Source organism: Pan troglodytes, chromosome X, assembly GCF_028858775.2.
Source record: "Pan troglodytes isolate AG18354 chromosome X, NHGRI_mPanTro3-v2.0_pri, whole genome shotgun sequence".
NCBI classification, from domain to species: Eukaryota; Metazoa; Chordata; class Mammalia; order Primates; family Hominidae; genus Pan; species Pan troglodytes.
In genome coordinates, this window is record NC_072421.2 from 20,060,162 (window position 1) to 20,081,698 (window position 21,537).

Genomic DNA, 21,537 nt, shown 5'->3' on the forward strand with positions numbered 1-21,537 from the left:
CAGAATGTGCCATGGGGAAGTTCAAGCTCATGAGTGCTGTACAAAACATTATGGAGATTTTGGTGGCTGGCAATTAAGAGAAGGCTGGTAACTCTGTGATAGGAATATGTAAAGGGTAGACCAGCTAGAAGTTTAACAGAGAGAAATGGGAAAGAGACAGCTAGGAGGAACCTTCCTGAGGTCAGAGCAAGTCTTAGGGATTAGATTTAAGGACTATTCCTGCAAAACTTTAATTGTATCAAACTGTGGAACAATTATGCCTCAAGGTATTGTCAAAAGCAATAGAACAATCAGCTAAGGAGGGAGACTAACAACTCAGTGTAATACCAGTTGTGTAAGACCAATACAGAAGATTAGTCAGAAACTTAACAGGGAGATCAGGGAAACAGACAGTCAAAGAGAGCCTAGTTGCAACTACTGTCATTCCTGGATGAGGATACAAGAGTCAGAATAACTGTGCGCATGCCCAAGAGTGTGCCCTTTAAGAAGTGACATCATATGAATTTTAAAGTAGTTTTTTCCAATTCTGTGAAGAAAGTCATTGGTAGCTTGATATGGATGGCATTGAATCTATAAATTACCTTGGGCAGTATGGCCATTTTCACGATATTGATTCTTCCTACCCATGAGCATGGAATGTTCTTCCATTTGTTTGTATCCTCTTTTATTTCATTGAGCAGTGGTTTGTAGATCTCCTTGAAGAGGTCTTTCACATCCCTTGTAAGTTGGATTCCTAGGTATTCTATTCTCTTTGAAGAAATTGTGAATGGGAGTTCACTCATGATTTGGCTCTCTGTCTGTTATTGGTGTATAAGAATGCTTGTGATTTTTGCACAATGATTTTGTATCCTGAGACTTTGCTGAAGTTGCTTATCAGCTTAAGGAGATTTTGGGCTGAGATGATTGGGTTTTGTAGATATACAATCATGTCATCTGCAAACAGGGATAATTTGACTTCCTCTTTTCCTAATTGAATGCCCTAAGCCAAAAGAACAAAGCTGGAGGCATCACGCTACCTGACTTCAAACTATATTACAAGGCTACGGTAACCAAAACAGCATGGTACTGGTACCAAAACAGAGATATAGACCAATGGAACAGAACAGAGCCCTCAGAAATAATGCCGCATAGCTACAACTATCTGATCTTTGACAAACCTGACAAAAACAAGCAATGGGGAAAGGATTCCCTATTTAATAAATGGTGCTGGGAAAACTGGCTAGCCATATGGAGAAAGCTGAAACTGGATCCCTTCCTTACACCTTATACAAAAATTAATTCAAGATGGATTAAAGACTTACATGTTAGACCTAAAACCATAAAAACCCTAGAAGAAAACCTAGGCAATACCATTCAGGACATAGGCATGGGCAAGGACTTCGTGTCTAAAACACCAAAAGCAATGGCAACAAAAGCCAAAATTGACAAGTGGGATCTAATTAAACTAAAGAGCTTCTGCATGCAAAAGAAACTACCATCAGAGTGAACAGGCAACCTACAGAATGGGAGAAAATTTTTGCAATCTACTCATCTGACAAAGGGCTAATATCCAGAATCTACAATAAACTCCAACAAATTTACAAGAAAAAAAAAACAACCCCATCAACAAGTGGGCGAAGGATATGAACAGACACTTCTCAAAAGAAGACATTTATGCAGCCAAAGATCACATGAAAAAAATGCTCATCATCACTGGCCATCAGAGAAATGCAAATCAAAACCACAATGAGATACTATCTCACACCAGTTAGAATGGCAATCATTAAAAAGTCAGGAAACAACAGGTGCTGGAGAGGATGTGGAGAAATAGGAACACTTTTACACTGTTGGTGGGACTATAAACTAGTTTAACCATTGTGGAAGTCAGTGTGGCGATTCCTCAGGGATCTAGAACTAGAAATACCATTTGACCCAGCCATCCCATTACTGGGTATATACCTAAAGGATTATAAACCATGCTGCTATAAAGACACATGCACATGTATGTTTATTGTGCCACTATTCACAATAGCAAAGACTTGGAACCAAGCCAAATGTCCAACAACGATAGACTGGATTAAGAAAATGTGGCACATATACACCATGGAATACTATGCAGCCATAAAAAAGGATGAGTTCATGTCCTTTGTAGGGACATGAATGAAGCTGGAAACCATCATTCTCAGCAAACTATCACAAGGACAAAAAACCAAACACCACATGTTCTCACTCATAGGTGGGAAATGAACAATGAGAACACATGGACACAGGAAGGGGAACATCACACACCGGGGAATGTTGTGGGGTTGGGGGAGCAGGGAGGGATAGCATTAGGTGATATACCTAATGCTAAATGACAAGTTAATAGGTGCAGCACACCAACATGGCACATGTATACATATGTAACAAACCTGCACGTTGTGCACATGTACCCTAAAACTTAAATTAAAAAAAAAAAAGGAAGTGACATCAGAGGCTGCCCATTGCAGAAAAATAGACTTCACTGAACTAGTCAAGTCATGAAACAAATAAACAAGTAAACAACAAAAACAACATGCCCCGGAGGCAGAAGGGAGAAAGATCAGTAACTGGAGTTTCTACAATATATTATCTGAAATGTCCAGTTGTCAACAAAAAATACAAAACATGCAAATACAGGACAGTGTGATCCACATATGGGAAAAACAGTAGGCAATGCTAACTGCCTTTGAAAGGACCCAGATATTAAATGTAGCAGACAATGACTTGAAAGCAGATATTACAAATACGTTCAAAGAACTAAGGGAAACCATACTTAAAGAATTAAAGGAAGGTATAACAGTATCTCAAACACAGAAGATAAAGAAAAATTACCAAAAAAAAAAGGGTGGGGGGTAGGAATTCTGAAGTTGAAAAGTACAACAGCCAAAATGAAAAATTCACTCCAGAGGCTCAACAGGCAATTTGAGTGGCAGAAGAAATATTCAGCAAACTTGAAGATAGAAAAATAGAGGTATGCAATCTGAAGAACAAGAGAGAAAAAGAAAAAATGAACAAAGTCTTAAAGGAACACGGGACAGCATTAAGTGCACCAACATATGTGACACCTAATAGGAGTCCCAGAAGAAGAGGAGAGAAAGGAGCAGAAAAATACTCAAAGAAATAATTGCTGAAAATTTCCCAAATATGATTTTTTTTTTTTTTTTGAGATGGAGTTTCACTCTTGTTGCCCAGGTTGGAGTGCAATGGCACGATCTTGGATCACCACAACCTCCGTCTACCAGGTTAAAGTAATTCTCCTGCCTCAGCCTCCTGTGTAGCTGGGATTAAGGCATGTACCACCACACCAGCTAATTTTGTATTTTTAGTAGAGACAGGGTTTCTCCATGTTGGTCAGGCTGGTCTTGAACTCCCAACCTCAGGTGATCCACCCACCTCAGCCTCCCAAAGTGCTGGGATTACAGGCGCGAGCCACCGTGCCCGGCCCCAGATATCATTTTTTAAAAAATTAAATCTACATATCCAAGAAACCAAATGAACTCCAAGTGGGATAAAGGCAAAGAGGTCCACACCCAGATATGTCAGTTAACTTTGAAAGATAAAGACTGAAAATCCAGAAAGCAGCAAGAGGAAAATGTTTTGTCATATACAAGAGAATTCCAGTAAGATTAATGTCTGACTTTTCATTAGAAACAACGAAGGCCACGGGATGACATATTCAAAGTGCTGAAAGAAAAAAAAAGTCAACCAAGAATTTTATATCCACTAAAACTATCTTTCAAAAATGAAGATGAAATATGAACATTTTCAGATAAACAAAAGATGAGATAATGCTAGCAGACCCATCTTATAAAAATACTAAAGGGGCCGGGCGCGGTGGCTCACGCCTGTAATCCCAGCACTTTGGGAGGCCGAGGTGGGTGGATCACGAGGCCAGGAGATTGAGACCATCCTGGCTAACACAGTGAAACCCCATCTCTACTAAAAAAATACAAAACATTAGCCGGGCGTAGTGGCGGGCTCCTGTAGTCCCAGCTACTCCGGAGGCTGAGGCAGAAGAATGGCATGAACCTGGGAGGTGGAGCTTGCAGTGAGCCGAGATCGCGCCACAGCACTCCAGCCTGGGCCATAGAGCGAGACTCTGTCTCAAAAAAAAAAAAAATAATAATAATAATAAAGGAATTTCTTCAGGCTGAAAGCAAATGACACCAGACAGTAATTTGAATTCACGTGATAAAAAACAAAGAATACCAGTAAAGGTAGTTATGCATGCAATTATAAAAGATAGTATAATTGCAAATTTCCTCTTTTCTTCTCTTAACTGGTTTAAAAAGCAGTTGCAGAAAATGATGTTTATAATCATGTGTTGCAGCTTATACAGAAATGTAATACATTTGAAAATAACAGCAAAAGGATATTGGTAGGAACAAGGTTATATTGGAATAAGGAAATGACACCAAATGGTAACTTGAATCCACAGGAACAAATGAAAAGTATCAGAAATGGTAAATAAAAAGGTTAATATAACTCACTCTCTCCCCCTACCTACATTCTCTTTTATTCTGTTTCTTTAAAAGACATAATACAAAAATACTTATTACAATTAAATAACCCTGAGCTTCTGTAACAGATAGGTAAATTGAAGATACAAGAATCTAACCTATTTGTAAAGAATTGTTATATGTCTTACAACTGTCTCCAAAACAAACATTTCTGCTGAAATCTTGACGTTATTCCTTTAGCAAACCTAGTCCTCCCGAATGTTACAAGAGTAAACTTTGCCCCAGAGTTCTGATCAAATCCTAAATAATGAGGTGTGAAAAACTGGATTTTGACAAACATGGTAAATGCCATCACAAGTTCTTTGGTGAAAAAGAAATACTGTTCAAGAAGGCAGAGCACTAGCAGCAGAAACTGATGAAGTCTACCCCCCAGTCAGCAGAGGATCTGATCCACGGAGCAAACGTTTAGCCATAGTTAGAGAAAAATAAGGAGAAAGAAAAGAAATGCATGAACTCTGAAACCAGTTGAGTGAGTTTAATGAACAGGACTGAGGAGACAGCAGGAATCCGGAGACTTGGGAAGGTAAAAATACTTCCTTTGAGAAAGTCTTCCAGAAAGTTTAAGAAATTTGGCAGAAATTGCGACTAACAACTACATTTTAAAAAGGAATTAATAGACTTCCAAGTGAAAGCACAAGCTCTTAAGTACAGTACTTTTGTTCTTACAAAGAGGAAGAATAGACCTAAACATCTTCAAGTGATGGAACACATTCAGACTCTTGTTGGTCAAGAGACCAGAAATTAAAAATAAAAACAATGATTACCATAACACATGTTCAATAGCAAACTAGGATCAGCTATTTGTAGTTGTTACATTTATAAGTGGAAACATCTCAAGAATCCAGCTCATTAAAACAAATTTAACAAAGGCAGTTTAGTTTCCTACATAAAGAGGTATTTGAACCAGTATGCTAACCACATTAATATGTAAAGTCCTATTCTAAACACTCTCCAAATATTTCCAAAACGGTGATTCTGATATAGTAAGCGAAGTCAGAGGCCCAAGGAAAAGCCACTTGTCTCTGACAGCGTGGGGATAGGAAGCGGAGGAATTTTTCCTCTAAAGGTTTTAGTTCCTGACCTAGCAATTGGCATTTCCAGAACTACTAGCAACTACAAATATCATCACCGTGAAAAGACTGTCCTATGTCATCACTCAGATTAAATAATAGGTGCTTTTAATAAGGACTCATTACAAAAGCTTAATTATATAGTCTTAAGTGCCATAATTTTAAATGCCTGCCTAATACACCATCTGGTAAATATATATAGGATACTTAACCATTCTTCTATTCCTTTGTTTGTTTTGAAATTTCCTTACTGTAAGTGTCACTGAGATGAACATCTTTGCATATGGCATCTTTGTACTGTGATCTTTTCCTAAGGATATCTTCCCAGGAGTAAAATTACTAGAACAAATTTAAGGTTCTTAATATATGTTGACTAAACTGCTGTCATAAAGGATGGAGCAATTTACACTCCCACCCACAGTGTATAAGGGCATGCTAATTTATTTGTCCTCTCAGCTGAACTGGATAGTATTGTTTTTCACATTTGTGAAGTGTGGTGAACAAGAAATACTTTATCAATATAGAAACAAAGTATCATCTCAACTCAAGCATAGCAATGTAGTAAAGAATTCAGAGGGCCAAGGATTGAATTCCAGCTCCATCCCATCCTAAATGGATGACCCTGAAAAATGTACTCATCTATCTAAACCTCAGTTTTCTCATCTTTAAGAGGGAGATGACAATAGTGTCAGCCTCATTAGATGATAGAGGCTTAATCATGGCCATTTTTTTTTGCACAAATATTCTCTATGTGCAATAGTTCTAGAAGGGACTAGGAGTTCTAAACCTGAGATCCAGTCATTCTTGGAGGTGGACGGGGGGGGTCTGTGAACTTGAAAGAGAAAAAAATTACATCATTGCCATCATTTGCCCTCAACTGAAACATAACATTTCCCTCACTTAGGGAATGTAGGTAACATACCCTAGTAGTAGACTTGAGACTTTGTTGGTAACAGGAGTCACAGACTTTTTCATATCACATTACAGTTCCTGCGGAGATCTCAAAATAACTTTTATGCCCATCACTACTCCAAATATTATGACAGTTTTTAATATCTGCTGTTTGATCTCATTATTTAAGACATTAGTAAAGAAGCACATAATTATATATAACTTTAAAATATTTTGATAACTGTATTTTGATATGAAGGGTCTCCTTTGTAATTCTTTGTATTTAAACACAGTGGTCCCCAACATTTTTGGCACCAGGGACTGGTTTCATGGAAAAAAATTTTTCCACGGACCAGGTGGGCAGGGGCAGGGAGGATGGTTTCAGGATGATTCAAGTGCATTACATTTATTGTGCACTTTATTTCTATTATTATTACATTGTAATATATAATGAAATAATTATACAACTCACTGTGATGTAGAATCAACGGGAGCCCTGAGATTGTTTTCCTACAACTAGACGGTCCCATCTGGGAATGATGGGACACAGTGAGAGATCATCAGGCATGAGTTTCTCATAAGGAGCACACAAACTAGATCCCTCACATGCGTAGTTCACAATAGGGTTTGTGCTCCTATAAGAATCTAATGCCGCTGCTGATCTGACAGGAGGCAGCGTTCAGGCGGTAATGCGAGCAATGGGGGAGCAGCTATAAATACAGATGAAGCTTTGCTCGCTTGCTGCTCACCTCCTGCTGTGCGGCCCGGTCAGTGGCCCAGGGGTTGAGGACCCTTGCTTTAAAACATATTCTGGGAAGGGCCCATAGGCTCCTCCAGACTGGCAAAGGGGTCCCGTGACCCCTAAAAGGCTAAAAACTCCCAATCGTGACTCTTAGATGCTTCACGTAGAACATCCTAACTGCAGGCCTAAAATGTCGGACTTCCTTCAGTGGGCTGCACATATAAAGCTCTCCACGAATAAACAGTGCAAGGCCCATCTGCAAACAGCTTCCTAGATTCTTCAGGACAGCCCAGGAGCAGAGCATGTCAGAGCCTCCACTCAATTGTCCATTGGCTTCAATCATGGCCACTAACTAAGGACACCTAAGATTTGCTCCTCAGCTGGCTCCTCCGCAGCTGGAATATTAAAACAAATGAAGCTAAGCAATACCTGTGGACTATGTACACTAATGGCAAACTACTAAAAAATTCCAAGGTTTAATAGATAAAGTAGCCTTGGGGTTGGCTATATTTTCCTTCTTTTCCGCAGGCACCCCATGCAAGGCATCCAAAGGTCCAAGAAGGCCAAGAAAGATATACAAGCCAAGGTCCCTCATTACACCAGCACTTATTTTTATTTATGGCTCACAGCAGGTGGCAAAGCTGGTCAACAGCAGCACAGGGTTTATAAATTAATTCTTTGCAGCAAATATGATATGTCTGAGTTTGTACCAGCGAACTTCATAATGAGACTTGTGGCTTGGCCTTCCAGAAAACATCTTTTATAATGATACAAACATTTAATCAGTCAACAAATGGCCAAGTGAGAAGAGGGAAATAAAGTATCTAAGGCAGATGGAAAGCCACTTAACACTACTCAAGATGAACTGATTTCTGAGCACTTTCAGAAGAATGCACATCTCAACTGCTGGCACAATGTGATACTTTGGAGCTTATATCTTTTAACACAAGTGGGTCACAAATACTTAGTGAAAACCGCAACTGAAAAAACACAGAAGATTGTTCCCAGGAAAATTTAGGGAGCAAATGAACAAATACAGGGCAATGGATTTTTTATATTATTTCATGTGACCAGGTATGACAAAGTTAATTTATTGTAGAAGAAAATCCAAGTTGACACAACTCCAAAAAAGATAAGCTTTAGGCTCAACAGATATAATTATTTGTCTAGCCAGCTAGATACATACATATATACATTGTCCAGAAAAATGCAGTGGTTTTCTTTTTAGATCAATGCAAATAGCATTCTACACTACTCCTTTTCTCTAATTATCTGGTCATAAGAGGAAAAAAATATTCAGAAACTGTATAACAATTTCAACAGGATAATCAGGATACGGTGCCACTTAAAAGTAAACGAAGATATCCCTGCTGGAAACATGCCATGGAGTGCTAATTAACCTGTTGCGACAGTTGATTTACTTTGTTTACACAACTGAATGGCCATCACAAAGTCACAGGATTATTTCAGAGCTGGCACAAATCTCAAAAGTCACCTCATTAAAATCATCTCATTTAACAGAGGAAGAAACCAAGACCCAGCAGGTTAACCAACTGGCCTACAGATGACCACGGAGCCAGATAATCTCAGGCCCTACCCCTGTCCTCCCAGGATTCTAGTCATTAACTGCCACTTCAGCTTAATTCTGAAATATCCTTAAATAAAGCTGTACAAAGAACTCAACATAAACAGATGAGTGAATGGCGAATTCTATGGTCTGTGAATTATGTCTCGATTTAAAGAAAATAGATGGGTGCCATGGATATGAAAGCCATATCCAGTTGGCAGGTAGAATTAAATATGAATAATTTGGTTCTGACATTGGCCCTGTGAAATCTGACATTACCCCTATGATATTCAAGAGGTGCAGAGAAAAGTTTTATGGTTCACCGACCCAGAGTACTCCAGTTGAAGAGAGGGGGGGAGAGGGGGGAGAGGGGGGGAAGAGAGGGGGGAGAGGGGGGAGGGGGGAGGGGGGAGGGGGGAGGGGGGAGAGGGGGGAGAGGGGGGGAGAGGGGGGGAGAGAGGGGGAGAGGGGGAGAGGGGGGAGAGAGGGGGGAGAGGGGGGAGAGAGGGGGGAGAGAGGGGGGAGAGAGGGGGGAGAGAGGGGGGAGAGAGGGGGAGGGGGGAGGGGGGAGAGAGGGGGAGGGGGGGAGGGGGGAGAGGGGGGAGAGAGGGGGAGGGGGGAGAGGGGAGAGGGGGAGAGGGGGAGAGAGGGGGAGGGGGGAGAGGGGGAGAGAGGGGGGAGGGGGAGAGGGGGAGAGAGGGGGGAGGGGGAGAGGGGGAGGGGGAGAGGGGGAGAGAGGGGGGAGGGGGAGAGGGGGAGGGGGAGAGGGGGAGAGAGGGGGGAGGGGGAGAGAGGGGGGAGGGGGAGAGGGGGAGGGGGGAGGGGGGGAGGGGGAGAGGGGGAGAGGGGGGAGGGGGAGAGGGGGGAGGGGGAGAGGGGGAGAGGGGGGAGGGGGAGAGGGGGAGAGGGGGAGAGGGGGGAGGGGGGAGGGGGGAGGGGGGAGGGGGGAGGGGGGAGGGGGGAGAGAGGGGAGAGAGGGGAGAGAGGGGGGAGAGGGGGGAGAGAGAGGGGAGAGAGGGGAGAGAGGGGGGAGAGAGGGGAGAGATGGGGGAGAGAGAGGGGAGAGAGGGGGGAGAGAGAGGGGAGAGATGGGGGAGAGAGAGGGGAGAGGGGGGAGGGGGGAGGGGGGGAGAGACAGGGGGAGAGAGGGGGGAAAGAGCGGGGAGGGGAAGGGGGAGAGAGAGAGAGAGGGAAGGAGGGGGAGAGAGAAAGAGGGAGGGAGAGAGAAAGAACCAACTGAGATTTTTACGTAATTCATGTTCTGTGTGTAAAATAAAATTCTCCCTATTATGAGATGTAGCTTTCTTGTTTGAAATTGAGTCTTTGCTAATAAAAGTACTAGAAATCTTTTGAACTCAGAAAATCCAAAGGATACAGAAAAGAGAAAAGAAACTTAATTGTCTTTCTACCAAAGCGTCCCTAAGCAATCCATATCATCTTTGATCATTTTGAGTCCTAAGCCATAGGAAACTGAACACCTGAGAATGGCAAGAGGAAAAAAACAGGAGAAATTGTTACCCTGACCGAGACCTACACATGTTCCTAAGCCAGAGGAGAGACTTCGAGTATTGAAGACACTGTCTCCAATATTGCCAGTGTCTGTTTTTCAAAGAATTTCTAATTTATTTGGATTATAAAGATAACCATTTTAATGGCAACAATGAGTTTCTCTTAAATCTCACTGGCTTTCCAGAAAAAAAAAATCACCTAAACCAGAGGTCAAGAACCAGATTAGTTTTTTAATAACGTGTTTTTTAATAAGGTGTTTTTTTTTTTTTTAATAATGTGATCTTAGCTTGGAAATTTAACTCTGCTTTTTAAAAAAACAACCGTGAACTCTGGCTTTAGGACATGACAAATGAAAATAAAGTCCAATGTACTTTTAACAATTCTTTCTGCAAGTGTTGGGTAGAACACCTTGTTTTCTCCCAGTAATTCTCCTGGGGGACAGAGAAGGTGCTTGTCTCCATGGTGCCTCTCTAGCAAGGCTATGCACAGCTTTCAGGTAATTTACCCACCAATTCAGTGGAAAAAAATTATAGCAGTACCTCTAAGCCTTGGAAATGTATCTCTTAGTCTTGGGGTATATATGACACACATACATACACACATTTCTCAAATGAAATAATTATAATGTGGTGGATACGCAGGTATACTACCCAGAACCCCCCAACCCAACCTCAAGGAAGGATGTGTTGCCCCAGTTGCTGGGAGCTCGTTAGGAAGCAGCCCCTTACTGTTAGTCCCTTCTGAACTGTGTCAGTTCCAGAGAGTATCTCATCCAAGCTACATTCCTAGTGATGAAGGACAAATGGAGGAACATAGAGACCTGGCCATTTCATCCCAACCCAAGACAACTCAGAAAGGCCATTTCAGCTCCAGACCTCCCTCCCAATGTGGTCAGCCAAAGCTGTCATTGAGCCTGCATCTCAGCTGCATGTCTCCCTCTGGCCAGTCCCGCTTCATTTACTCCCCTTCCCCAGCAGCCATCCCAAAGGCATCCCTTAATAAACCTCCTGTACCCTAAACTCAGCCTCAGAGTCTGAGTCTAGAGGAAATCAACCTACAAAATAAGCTGTAAGTATAAAGGTATGATTATCCTTGCTAAGGAAAATTAAAACAAATGAAGCTACGCAATGCCTATGGACTATGTACACTAGTGGCAAAGTACTAGGAAGTTCCAAGGTTAAACAGATAAAGTAGCCTTGGGGTTGGCTGTATTTTCACTCTTTTACTTTCATAAAGACAGCCTTGATCTGTCACCATATAAACATGTTTTCTCTAAAGTGATAAACTGCAGAAAGTGCCTATCTCTGTCATCTCCAAAGCAGTATAAAATAGTGTAAGAATTAAAATGGATGAAAATACAGGAAAAACCAGAAGCCATTTGTATAGAACTCTGACCAAAAAGTCAATTACATTTTCAACTCAGTCAAATACTGAAATATGAAGTGAAATGTAGTGTTGAAGATTTTTGTGACAGGTGTTTTTTTAAAGTCAACCCTGAAAAAGAAATTAAGAAAACAATTCCATTCGCAAGAGTATCCAAAAGAATAAAATACACAGGAGTAAGTGTAACCAAGAAAGTGAAAGACCTGTACATGGAAAACTACAAAATATTGCTGAAATAAATTAAAGAAGACCTAAATAAATGGAAAGACATCCCACATTCACAGATTAGTAGACTTAAAACTATTAAGATGTCAATACCAGCCAAGCAATCTACAGATACAATGCAATCCTTATCAATATTCAATGGCTTTTTTTTTCTCCAGAAATGGAAAAGCTGATCCTCAAATTCATATGGAACTTTGAGAGGCCCCAAATGGCCAAAACAATGTTGAAAAAGAACAAAGTTAGAGGATTCGCACTGCCAAATTTCAAAAATTACTACAAAGCTATAGTAATCAAAATACTGCAGACTGCAGTGAGCTGTGATTGTACTACTGCACCACAGCTGCGGTGACAGAGTAAGACCCTGTCTCAAAACAAAACAAAAAACAAAGAAAAATAAATTTTTTAAAAAGGGCCGGGTGCGGGCCAGGCACGGTGGCTTGTGCCTGTAATTCCAGCACTTTTGGAGGCCAAGGCAGGTGGATCACCTGAGGTCAGGAGTTCGAGATCAGCCTGGCCAACACTGCAAAACCCGGTCTCTACTTAAAAAAAAAAAAAAAAAAAAAATTAGCCGTGCGTGGTAGCGGGCACCTGTGATCCCAGCTACTCAGGAGGCTGAGGCAGGAGAATTGCTTGAACCCGGGAGGCAGAGGTTGCAGTGAGCGGAGATCACGCCATTGCACTCCAGCCTGGGCTGGAGTGAAACTCTGTCCCAAAAAAAAAAAAAAAAAAAAAAAGGGCTGGGTATGGTGGCTCATGCCTGTAATCTCAGCACTTTGGGAGGCTGAGGTGGGCAGACTGCTCGAGCCCAGGAGTTTGAGACCAGCCTGGGCAACATGGCAAAACCCCACCTCTACAAAAAATTAAAAAATTAGCTGGGCGTGGTGGTGCGCACCTATAATTCCAGGCACTCGGGAGGTTGAGGTGGAAGGAGTACCTGAGCCAGGGGAAGTCAAGGCTGTAGTGAGCCATGATCGCACCGCTGCACTCCAGCCTGGGTGACAGAGCGAGAACTTGTCTCAAAAAAAAAAAAAAAAAAAAAAAAAGTTTTAAACCAGTGTGGTATTAGCATAAGAGTAGACACATATGTCAATGGAGTATAATTGAGAGTCCAAAAATAAACCCTTACGTATACAGTCAATTGATTTTGACGAGGGTGGAAAGATGATTCAAAGATGACAAGATAGTTTTTTTTTTTTTCTAAGAAACAGTGCTGGGACAACTAGGGATCCAAATGAGAAAGAATGAAGTTGGACATCTACCTCACAGCAGACAAAAAAATTAACTCAAAATGGATCAGAGACCTAAATGTAAGAGCTAAAACTATAAAACTTCTAAAAGAAAACATAGGAGTCATACTTCATGACCTTGGTTTGGGCTAAGAGTTCACAGATATACCAAAAGCACGAGCCATAAAAGAAATAATTGATAAAACCTCTAATAAGGGCCTTGCTTCCAAAATGTATAGAGAACTCTTACACAGCTTCGTAATAAGAACACAGCCCAATTTTAAACGGGCAAAAGATTTGAACAGACATTTCACCAAAGAAGACTATGAATGACTAATCAGCACATGAAAAGATGCTCAACATTATTAGCCACTAGGGAAATGCAAACTAAAACTACACTCAGGTATCAGTTCATACTCACTAGAATGGCTATAATAAAAAGACAGATGATATCAAGTATTGGCAAGGATGTGAAGATACTGGACCTCTCACTGCTGGTGGAAATGTAAAATGGTACAGCCACTTTGGAATTGTTTTGACAGTTTCTTAAGAAATTAAAGGTATATTTACCAGCCAGGCACGGTGGCTCACACCTGTAATCCCAGCACTTTGGGAGGCTGAGGCAGGTGGATCACTTGAGGTCAGGAGTTCGAGATCAGCCTGTCCAATATGATGAAATCGCATCTCTACTAAAAATACAAAAAAAAATTAGCCAGGCGTGGTGGTGGGCGCCTATAATCCCAGCTACTCAGGAGGCTGAGGCAGGAGAATCACTTGAACCCGGGAGACAGAAGTTGCCGTGAGCCGAAATCGCGCCATTGCACTCCAGCCTGGGCGACAGAGTGAGATTCCAGCTCAAAAAAAAAAAAAAAAAAAAAAAAAAAGGCCTATATTTACCATATGACTTGGCAATTCCATTCCTAGGTATGTATCCAAGAGGAATAAAAACATGTGCCCACACAAAGATTTGCACTCGAATATTCACAGTGGTATTATTCATAATAGCCAGAAAGTAGAAACGATCCAAAAATCCATCTACTAGGGAATGGATAAAATGTGGAATATCTATACAGTAGAATACCACTCAGTAATAAAAAGGAAAGAACTACTGATCCATGCATCCATGATCCTAGTGCATTAAGGATGATCTTCGAAAACATCATCCTAAGTGATAGAAGCCAGATGCAAAAGATCACATATTGTATGGTTCCTTTCACATGAGAAGTCTTGAAAAGGCAAGTCTATAAGACAAAAAGCAGATTAGTTCTTGCCTGGGGCTGGGTGTGGGAAGAGAGATTGTCTGCAAATAAGCATTTTGGGGTCAGGGAAATGCTCTAAAACTAGACTGCGGTACACAACCCACAACTGGCTGCACAATTATGTCATTTATTAAAAATCATTGAATTGTGTGTGCTTAAACTAGGTACATTTTGTGGTATGTAAATTATACCTACATAAAGCATTTCAAAAAAACAAAACAAAACCAGAACACAAGAATATGAGCATCATCTGAAAAAGAGGTGAACACAAAAGGTGATACCATGTTTCCAAAGAGCAAAGAAACCCAGAAGAGCTGCAGGTGGTCCACCCTGAAGTCTGGAGTTTGGCTTCCTGGCCTCGGCATCCCTGCAAAGCAACTGCTCCTAGAAATGGAGACAAATGGCCAGGCAACGTGACCTGTAATCCCAGCACTTTGGGAGGCCAACGCAGGTGGATCATCTGAGGCCAGGAGTTTGAGACCAGCCTGGCCAACATGGTGAAACCCTGTCTCTACTAAAAAAAAAAAATACAAAAATTAGCCGGTCATGGTGGCACATGCCTGTATTCCCAGGTACTCGGGAGGCTGAGGCAGGAGAATCACTCAAACCTCGGAGGCAGAGGTTGCAGTAAGCCAAGATCATGCCACTGCACTCCAGCCTGGGCTACAGGGTGAGTTGCAGTGAGCCAAGATCATGCCACTGCACTCCAGCCTGGGCTACAGGGCAAGACTCCATTTCAAAAAAAAAAAAAAAAAAAAGAAATGGAGATAAATGTGCCCACTTTGCTGCCACATAAAGCTGAATTCAATACATCATCAAGCACAATTTTATCTTTGTTATTATTATTTTATTATTTTTAATTTTTCCATCTCCCTTTCTGGGTAAAAGTACAATTTTAGAAATATCAAATGACTCCTTGAAAAGAGATCTCAAAGCATCTTGGTTTTCACATATTCATAAATCATTTCAAACATCTGGCTACATGTTCAGGGTGTGGCATCTAATTCGTACCCCTTATTTATAAGACTTCACTGTTCACTAACTATGAGTGTGTGTGTGTGTGTTAATCAAAATCTTTCCAAAATGATCACAAACCCACAATTCCATCAGATTCTCTCTTGGAATCTCTGGGGTCGTATGATCCAGGTGTCTGATTCCAGGGTCACCCCAATCCACATGGAGGGGACAATTGAGCAAATTCTCCTTAGAAGCCACCCAAGTTACTTTGACATTCTATTTTAATGTTTAATCACCATTAGTTGCAAGATGTCCATTCTGCTGATCCAAACCATTTTTCTGTTTACCCTACTTCCATCCCATCTGGAGTGGAAAAAGTAAACGTCTCTTTACTTTCAGAAAGAGGATAGCATTTGAAGATGACTACTAATGGTACCCCTCAAGGCTTAGTTCCCTTTAGCTTTTCCTCTTAGTGCAATTTTCCACTCATCACATCACCTGGGATCCTTTTAGTCTTCTGAGTGCTCTAAATTTTCACATCTTGCCAAGCATGACAACCAATACTGGGCACCAAATTCTAACATAATGCCAAATATAGCAAAGAGATTAGCTGCCAAATCCTTTAGAGCAGGGGTCCCCAACCCCCGGGGCCATGGACCAGTACCGGTCAGTGGCCTGTTAGGAACCAGGCCACATAGCAGGAGGTGAGTGGTGGGTGAGCAAGCATTATTGTCTGAACTCCACCTCCTGTCAGATCATTGGTGACATTAGATTCTTACAGGAGTGCAAACCCTATTGTGAACTGCACATGTGAGGGATCTAGGCTGCGTGCTCCTTACGAGAATCTAATGCCTGATAATCTGAGGTCAAGCAGTTTCATCCTGAAACCATCCCCCACCTCTGGTCTGTGGAAAAATTGTCTTCCATGAAACCAGTCCCTGGTGATGAAAAGGTTGGGGATCGCTGCTTTAGAGTAAGTTTATTCCTAAAAAGCAAACAGATACCTAGGAAGAATAGTGCCAAGGTATACTTGGAATTACTAAGAATGTTAAGGAATTCCTGGATGTTTTGGAAGAGGGAGAACGCACCAGGAGAGAGGTATGTAGTGGAATTGTAACAGCGTGACACCAAGTCTCCGGGACGAGAGACTATTTCTGAGTACTGATGCATCCAACAGTGAGGAATGGAGAAAGAAAACGAGTTGTCTTCCTTGCTCCTTGCCTCAACGTAACTCTTGCTGTTTTAAGGAATCAGCATTTCATAGCCATTTCTTGCATTAAATCCAGGTCACATCTTTTTGCTTGTATAACAAATATGGAACTACAGATGTTGAGGGCTAGAAGGTATCAATGAGCAAAACAGCACAGTTCAACATTTCTCATTTTATTGCTGAGGATCCTGAGGCCTAGGCAGGGGTGGAACAACTGACTGCCCAGTGTTACTTAGAGACAGGGCTGCGGCTACAACTGCACCTCCTGGGCCTCAGGCCCAATCTCCTTCGACTTCTTCCCCATTTCTCCACAAATTAGGTAATTTTAAAAATCAAGGCTGGGTGAGGTGGCTCACGCCTGTAATCTCAGCACTTTAGGAGGCCAAGGCAGGCAGATCACTTGAGGTCAGGAGTTCGAGACCAGCCTGGCCAACATTGGGAAACCATGTCTCTACTAAAAGTACAAAAATTAGCCAGGCGTGGTGGTAGGCGCCTATAATCCCAGCTACTCAGGAGGCTGAGACAGGAGAATCACTTGAACCCTGGAGGCAAAGGTTGCAGTGAGCCAAGATCACACCACTGCACTTCAGCCTGGCTGACAGTGCGAGACTCTGTCTCAAAGAAAAAAAAAAAAAAAAAAAAAGTCAAGCTCTAGGAAGAACAGGAAAGACTCTTACAAGTGGACAACATCAGCATGTAAATGGGACCAAAAAAAGTCACACCTGATCCCATTTCTTTTCCAAAAGGAATCTAAAACCACGAGATGCCTTATCTTACAGGCCTGCTTGTAAAATTCATGCTCCAATAGTAATCACGTGCGCTATACCACGTGCTCTGTTTCTGAAACTTGTCTCAGGTGGGGAGCTCTGTCAGGGTCCTGGGGAAGCCTGGGCCCCCAAGCTGCAGGTTGGGGACTTCTGCAGAGGGTGCCCAGGGGAAAGCTTTGCCTCCTGGGCCCTTTTCTCCCTCCCCTAGGAACTCCAACTGGAATAGGAAGAGAGTCTGTAGGCCTGTTCCTTCTAGAAGAGCTAGCAGGAAGGAGACTAAGGCTGTAAGGCGGGGGACCAAGGGCCTGTCCTGAGTCTAGGTCACGGTTTCTCAAACCACAATGCCATAGGTCTGGAGGGATGGGCAGCTTGGAGTGCACTCAAGGGTACAGGATAACCTTGGCAACATTTCCAAGGCCAAGATCCTTTTAAAACATTTTTAGGGTGGTGATTTCATTATACTATTCAAACCAACGTGGCAATAAAACTATGTAATTTCAGGAACTTTTAAGCCAAATCAGGAGACTTCAGTACATAAATGGGACAGAAGGAAGTAGAATTCCATCCCACTTCTTTTCCGTTTGTGGCAAGAAACTTTTGCCCCATATTAACTGGCATACAAGTTCACGTTCCTCCATCATTAGGGAAACTCTGCTTGGGAAGTATGGGAGGTATTGACTCCAGCAAAAAGATTACTGGTGGTCCATGGAACATCGGCCCAGCTGAGAAGGAGTCACCCAGAAGGTTACAGCTCAAAGTCCCAGCAGGTAATGAAGAACATACACTTTCTTGCCTGGCCTTGCCTTGCCTTCTGGCCCACTGCCTCAATGGCTGAGTGGGGCCTGGGGCCGGCCGGTTGAGGCATAGGGAGATTTCTAGCTGTCCTCCTTAGAAACACAACCCACAGGCGTGATTAGAAGTCATCTTGCTACCTGGGCGATTTTCAGGCAAGCATTTTACAAATTGACATTTACATTTAATTTCAGAATTAAAATTCTGAAAATGTTAATACTTACTGTGTTTTTTTGAGTTACCATGTCCTGAAAAGAAAAAGAAAAGATGAATATAGCTTTTTTTAAAACAGCTAATTTCCATAAGCATTAGCCAGCACTCCCCTCTATAAAAGAAATTAATCATGTAAGAATTAATCACATAAAAGCACCCACCTTAGAGCAAGAATTAATCATGTGAAACCTCCCTCTCCAAAAGCTTCAAACACAATGAACCTCTGAATTGCAACATTCATATTCCAAAGAAAATTGATCACCACTGGTTAGTCTCTGGAACTATTAGGGGGCATTTATAAGGATTTCCCCAGAACAGGGCCAATGCTTTTGCCCAAAAGATATTTTGAGCTTCAAGTTTGGGGTGCTGAGTGCCCTGCATCTTGCCTTCCCAGAAAAGAATGTCGGCGATAGCAAGAAAGGGCCCAGAAGGCACCGTGCTATCCCCGGATCTGGAACCACTTCTTGAATCAATCAATGTGAAGGCCACACCACAGTCAGCCTTCCTACAGAAGGGGTGTTGGTAGTAGAATTCCTGACACCCTGCTACAACTGTCTAGGAATGTTCAAATTCAATGACAACAATTCTAGTCAGTAAATTTAGTATGATAATTAGGCAGCCTTTGACTGTCTCATTTACGCACCAACATTTCTGGGGGTGGGGGGGGGGGAAGGGCGGAGAAAACACCATAACTAAACAGCTGCCCTGTAAAACATGTTTTATATATTCTGAGATTTTTATTTCCTGATAACAAGTGCAAACTGCTTCTTCTGGTGTTAAATATAACTGACTACCCATTTCCATTTTAGGAAATATTTTTCTGTATTATTAAAAATTAAAACATCTAGTCCATTGAACTTTCCAGAGGGCTTTGCTAAGGCACAGTTGAAGAAACTGTCCTAAATTGAAAAAAAAATTCTAATTTCATGTTTTTCATCAAAATATAGGTTAATAATCTATATCTTTCATACTTGCTAAGTTCTAAATATTCCTAAGCATACCTACCTTGGTGAAAATCAGTAAAAGAAAAGGTCATTATCTAACTATCTAATGTAATTTACATTGGTTTATAGCCCTGGGGAAACTATTCTACAATGTAAAGTACACTAATAAAAGTTTCTTCTTTCACTGTCATACAAATGACTTATTAAAATACAGTATTTTGCCATAATTACTGAGTACATATCTATGTAAAGTATATATGATGTTTAGCACATACAAGTTACACATCTCAAGCAGGTGGTATTTCTACCAGGAAATAATCTCAAATCCTTACACAACCCAGAAAATCTAGTTAATATTAAATCTCAAGAAACACAATGAAAATGTCCAACTTTGGCATAAAATTGTACTACTATCTACCAGTGATTTTTAATACTGAGGGAACTGAACCTTTAGAAATGATGTCTGTGAAGGCTGACTCTCCAAACCATTGGTTCTCACCCATGGTTGCACATTTGGGAGGTTAAAAAAATCTCCGTGCCTTGGTCCCACCCCCATCCCTGAGACTGTGACGTAATTGATCTGGGGTGGGGCCTAGGCATGGGGATATTTACAAGCTCTCCCAGTAATTCTGAAGTGCACTCAAGGCCGAGAAGCACTGCTATAAACAAACTAATTCATTATTCCTAAAATGATTTAACATAGGCCAGGATTTTCTGACTAAAATATTCAACAATATCAATATCCACTGAATTTTGGAATAACTCATGTTAAACATTTCCACTATACAAATGTAAGCATTTTTTAAAAAAATACTATGTTACCCAAAAAAGCTTGTCTCAAACTTGCAAAAATACATTTTAGAAATTCTCAACCATGATTGAGTTGTGCAGGAACACACACGTTTTCAGTTTTGCTTTGCTTTCAGACTGGGGGAAAATAACATCAAAGACTAATTGTGTCTATACTAAAATATTCTGTCCATTTCGGTAACTGTTCAATGTCTTCATATTATTATCCAAGTTGAGAACTGATTTTTATGTGTAGGTTTGGATCCAATTGCTCATGAAGGAATTCAGAACTGATTTTTATGTGTAGGTTTGGATCCAATTGCTCATGAAGGAATTCGGGACAGTGTGTTTGCTTCAATGGAAACTAATAGGAGTGTTTGCCTCCACTTCCCTAACGAGCCCGGAAATGCCCAAGTTGCCTGCAAACGTACGACTGTAGCACAGATGCTCACGAAGTAGCCAGGAAGTCATCTGTGTGAACTAGAATCTGTGGTGGGAAGGAAAGAATTGCACAAGCAAGTCTTTGTTTTTCTCCAACTTCCTGTGCTACTGTGGCATTTCAGCTAGACATATAATTCTGCTTTCCCAAAACAAAGTACTCAGGAGAAGGTGAATACACTGTACCTTCAAAGAGAGAGCAGTGTCGGCATCGGTGTCATGGTACAAGATCACATTATTGGCCATGTCAAAGCTTTCTCGGACTCCAAGATGGTAGAAGAGGGAAGGCTGTCTGGAGACATCGCTCATGTCTACCACAGCAACATCTGCGATGAACAAGGAGAGGACAGGATTAGGGGAGATGATCTGTCTACTTCATCTACTCACTGGTGATCACCAGTGAGGAGCTATAGCAATGTGTATTTCTGTCATCAGCCTGTTAGGTAAAGTAAGGAATGATTTGATTAAAATTACCCTATGAACTGTGGAAGAAATGCAGTAAGAATTTTTTTTAATCCTCTTTCTTCTTCAAAGTGCTGGAATGTAACCTCACTTAGAACTTGCTGATGGATTTTTAATGTTATTTTTGTTATGACATATCACACATCTGAAGAATATATTTAGCTTATATATGAGGCATAAAGTATAATGCAACAAAAAACCATGTACCTTCTGCGCAGCCCAAGTCAGAGGGTTACCTGAACTCAGGGTCCCATGTGCCCCTCCCTGATCACATCTCCTCCCTCCTGCCCAGAGAGCATTTCTGTCCGGATCTATGTATTTATCAGTTCCACGCACGTGTGTGTGCGCTATAGAATGAACGTTTGTGTCCCCTCAAGGTTCATGTGTTGAAACCTATCCCCTAATATGATGGTACCTGAAGATGAGGCCTTTGGGAGGTGATTAGGTCATGAGGATGGAGCCCTCATAAATTGGATTAGTGCACTTATAAAAGAGACTCCGGGGAGCTGCTTTCCCTCTTTCATCATTCCAGGACACAGGGAGAAGGTCCTGTCTGTGAACTAGAAAGCAGGT

General features: G+C 41.6%; 1 protein-coding gene across 1 annotated transcript in view; it reads right to left on the minus strand.

The window, feature by feature from the left end:
- Positions 1-21,537, minus strand: part of MAP3K15 (mitogen-activated protein kinase kinase kinase 15) — a 151,594-nt gene that overhangs the window by 104,390 nt on the left and 25,667 nt on the right. The window contains exons 2-3 of the mRNA XM_054676915.2: positions 20,689-20,828; positions 18,343-18,366 (exon numbers count right to left, since the gene is read on the minus strand). Coding sequence (XP_054532890.1) covers positions 18,343-18,366; positions 20,689-20,828 — 164 coding nt within the window. The remainder of the gene's footprint in view (positions 1-18,342; positions 18,367-20,688; positions 20,829-21,537) is intronic.